This window comes from Zea mays, chromosome 6 (assembly GCF_902167145.1).
Source record: "Zea mays cultivar B73 chromosome 6, Zm-B73-REFERENCE-NAM-5.0, whole genome shotgun sequence".
NCBI classification, from domain to species: Eukaryota; Viridiplantae; Streptophyta; class Magnoliopsida; order Poales; family Poaceae; genus Zea; species Zea mays.
Genome location: NC_050101.1, coordinates 106,811,266 through 106,815,339, shown reverse-complemented (window position 1 = coordinate 106,815,339; position 4,074 = coordinate 106,811,266). Strand labels below are relative to the sequence as shown.

At 55.3% G+C, this 4,074-nt stretch overlaps 1 protein-coding gene across 1 annotated transcript; it reads right to left on the bottom strand.

The window, feature by feature from the left end:
• Positions 1 to 472: 472 nt before the first annotated feature.
• On the bottom strand, positions 473 to 3,548 carry LOC103629707 (heptahelical transmembrane protein 1). Its single transcript, NM_001346971.1, is given in 4 exon segments — positions 473 to 1,435; positions 2,151 to 2,205; positions 2,594 to 2,689; positions 2,799 to 3,548. Coding segments are annotated over 4 exon segments (1,125 nt in total). The 5' UTR covers positions 3,098 to 3,548; the 3' UTR covers positions 473 to 760.
• Positions 3,549 to 4,074: the final 526 nt, after the last annotated feature.

Genomic DNA, 4,074 nt, shown 5'->3' with positions numbered 1-4,074 from the left:
TCACACGACTCGGGGGGGCCCGACCGTCCCGGAGGTGGCAGGAACGACTCGCGGTCACGCCATGAATGGGTTGGCAATCGGCACTCGGCAGCGCCGTCCCGGATGCCGACGGCGACGACGCCGGCCGGCAGTATAATGGCCGGCCGATTGGACCGACTGCCAGCCGGGCATGACAACTGCGAGCTGCACGGAATGAGAGGTCAGTCAGAGCCAGGTCCGTTGGGTTGTTGGACGGGTCGGCCGCCCATTTATGAGACGAGCCCGGCCGGTGAGAGTCGCTCCACCTGTACTGTACCTGTGCTACCGGTCTCGACGTCGCGTCTAGGCTACTCCGCCTGACCTGAAAGCAACCGGATGCTGCACGGATCGGAGTAGCCCATCCGCTCGCGTTATCGTCGATGGCAACACAGACAGATCGACGCGAAACCTCCGTTTTGATTTTTTTTTTTAAAAAAGAACTTTTGGATTTGCATTTTCAAACCGATCGAAAGAATGTATTAATCAATCATTACTCGATGAGCTTCGTCTATGTACAAATTGACAAGGAATCTGTGACTGACGCCAATCAACTCTCTGTCATTAACGATGAATCTCGCACACTTGCTGCTGCTGCTGTAAGGAAAAGGTGTAAACAAAAAAAAATATGGTTTAGTTTCTTCTTTCCCAATCATCATATCGTATCGATCACTGGACGGACACCCGCAAATATAATGTCGTCGCGGGCAAGCATCCGGCCGGCGCGCCCGTACTGTCTGAGCACCTAACTGGCCGGGCAGCCCATCTCGTCGCGAGCCCTGAGGAACACGATGGCGGCGCCGTAGTGCGCGAGCGCGCCGGCGATGACGAGCGCGTGGAAGATCTGGTGGCTGTGGCCGGCGAGGTCGAAGGCGCCGGGGCGCCAGCGCTCGGGCACCCGGGCGAGGTAGAACGCGGTGCCGACCAGGTAGGACGCGGCCATGGCGCCCTCGTACGCCAGCGTGACGTTGCGGCGCGGCTCGTGCCAGTTGGCGGCGGCCGCGTGCGCCGCGGGGACCACCCCGGACAGGCCCATGCCGACGAACAGCAGCGCGCGGCGGGCGCGGTAGCGCGGCGCGCTCAGGCGGGGCGACATGAGCGCGTACACCGTGCCCGCCCCGGCCGCCGTGATCGCCGACAGGTACGCCGCCCGCCAGCGCGGCTCGCACTGGAAGATGTAGTAGATGGGCGGGAAGAAGGAGACCACGATCATGACCGCGATGCCCGTGTAGTCGAGGCGGATCAGCAGCAGGTTCAGCCGGTGCGAGTGGCACGACAGCAGGTGGCACGCGCTGCTGCTCAGCAGGCAGAACATGGCCCCCGCCAGGAACACGAAGAAGGGCCACCGCGTCGTCTGCGACGCCACCGCCGTGCCATGCGAGGCCAGGCTCGGGTTCGTCTGGATGAACATGGCCGCGCCCTGGACGTACGGATATGGCGCATGGCATGGCATGCATCGAATTCGAATCCCAAGTTAATATCGTTATTGATTTGATGGCATGTAAAGGCTATCAAAAAAATCAACTAAAAAGAGATGACTACCCTACTACTAGCAGTACGTAGTAGCATGTTGGAATTAACATCTGAAAGCAATATAATAGGCTGCATGCTCTAAGTGACTGTCAAGGTACACCCTGAATACTACATCCAACCATATATATTCTTTCCATTGAGGTTTGTACTGATTGAATACTTAATTTAGTTGCAAAGCAGTGAAAGTTACTAAAAGGCCATGCCAGCATACCATGTAAACGGTCGTGCAAATTACTGTTTTGCACGGTAAATTATTGTTTTAAGAGTGATGTTTCAAATATGGAATCGGATATGTAGTGAGGTAGAAAGTATGTTGGAGATAGTCTAAGTTCGTCTACACTAAGTCAGGACTCATGACAGCAGAGGCTCACCCACCCACCCTTGCCTACCATATCATGCACATCAGAACAAACAAACAGCACCAAACCAGTACAAAACAAAACTGATGCATTCAGAGTAGCAGGCAGGACAGGATCTCCTTTCCTGCTCATGCGGATCTAACCAGGGCACTTCTTTTTTTTTTTTACTGCAATCCAGTATATATATTCTCCTAGCTAGAACTACCAGCAGCAAGAGAGAGACGGGGTGGGAGTTTTACTCACTGATAGGACATCTCCAATATTGCTGGAGACATTTTCAGCGACCTTCGAGATTGGCCTGCACAGCAACAAAGGGGCCCAACAAAAAAAAGCAGAGAAGATCAGTTTTTACAAGTAACAAGGTAACTTCTCAATTATGGAATACAAAATCTCATCCTAGCTGAAGCAAAGTGTTTTGGAACGGAACCGAAAGTGAATTGGTGAGACTTTTAGAACACAGCTGAAGTTACTAGCTCAGAAATTAAGAAGGTTCAGTACAAACGCACAAGAACCGTGTGCCTCTGGACCAGAGCCTAACGCTACGCGTGGTGTTCTCATCTCAATCGCCACTGGATAATGGCATGGCTGGGGGATGGATGGGAGCCTCGAAACGCCGAGCAATTCGCACAGTAGCTGAATTAATCTGAAGAGGAGTAGGAGGAGGAGGAGGAGCAGCAGCAGCTCACCAGGAGAGATGCCCAATCAGATCAGCCACCTGGGGGAAGTACTGGCCGAGGTGCACCAGGGTGAGACCGAAGAAGAGCATGAACCCGAGCAGGTGCCTGCACCCACAAGACCAGAGTACCAGACCACTACTGGTTTCAGCAGGCAGGAAACCATGCACGCACAGGAACGAAGAAGAAACGTCGAGACGGCCCGGGCCGTACGTACGTCCAGACGTTGATGGTCTCGTTGTGCCAGGAGAAGAGGCTGAGCACGGCGTTGAGGACGGGCCACTCGGAGCGGTAGTAGTTGAGGATGAACTCGTTCTCCTTCATGTACTCGGGCAGCTCGTGGTAGCTCACCAGCGCGTACTTCTTCCTCCCGCCTTCCTCCTCTCCCTTCCTCGGCTGCCTCCTCCGCCGCCTCTTGCCCCTTCCTCCTTCCTCCTTCATGGCCGCCGCCGCCGCCGCCGCTGCTTCTTGGTCGGCGTCGGCACACACTGTGGTGGCGACCTCCTCACTCGCCATGTGTGCCCACAGCCCACGCCTTGCCGCTCCTCTCTCTGCACCTCCCTAGCTGCGCGCCTTCTCTCTCTCTGGAATTATCAAGGGGGGCAGGGAAGGCTTGATAAAGGCCTGGAGCTAGCACCGCAGAGCGATATGGTGTGAGGCTGTGAGCTGCACTGCACTGCACGCAAGCAGGCAAGGCAAGGCAAGGAACGCAACGCAAGGCTGAAGTGGTATTTAAGCTGCTTTACGTACTGGCCTCTGGATTTATCTCCCCGACATGAAGCGAAACCCCGAAAACAAATGTCCAGCACCACCACTGTGTTGCTCCAGGGGGCCAGGCCAGGCGGCCAGGCCAGGCCAAGGCTCACATGCCAAGACAACACACACGAGGGGAAAGGAGGGGGCCTCATTGCTTCGAAGGAGACGTGGACAAATACAGGTAGGGCAGGAGCACAACCCACGACACTGCTGCACTCATGCTAGCAGCTCTCCTATCACATTTTTCTAATTCAAATTTCACTGTATAAACAGAGCATAAAACAGAAGTAAAAGGTAACATAAAAAGGGGGAACACAACGACAGAGTTCACTGGCATATTTAATTCTCTGACTGGACCATTTTAATGCCACAGAAACTTGAGTAGATTGCTAGTGCGGCATTGGCATTGGCATTGGCAGGATACAGTTAGTTGTGTGTAGCTGTTGCTGCTGGCGGCCGTCGCTAGCCCTTGAGTTTGAGTTTGAGTTGACCCGCTTTGGCTTGGTGCTTGCTGGCCACCCATCTACACCCACCTTCCCAACCGCCGCAATGAATTCTCCAGCGAATTCTCACCGCCGCTGCCGAGAACCTGGAGGCCCTGCCTGCCGCCCACCTGCAGGCCTCTTCCTTCCTTCCCGCTGTGGCGTGCGGGCAACCCGTTGGAACGCCGAGAAATAAAGCGCGGCGGCGGCGTCATGGTCCGGCGCTGGCCCCGCCGCCCAAGCCCAACTGGTTTG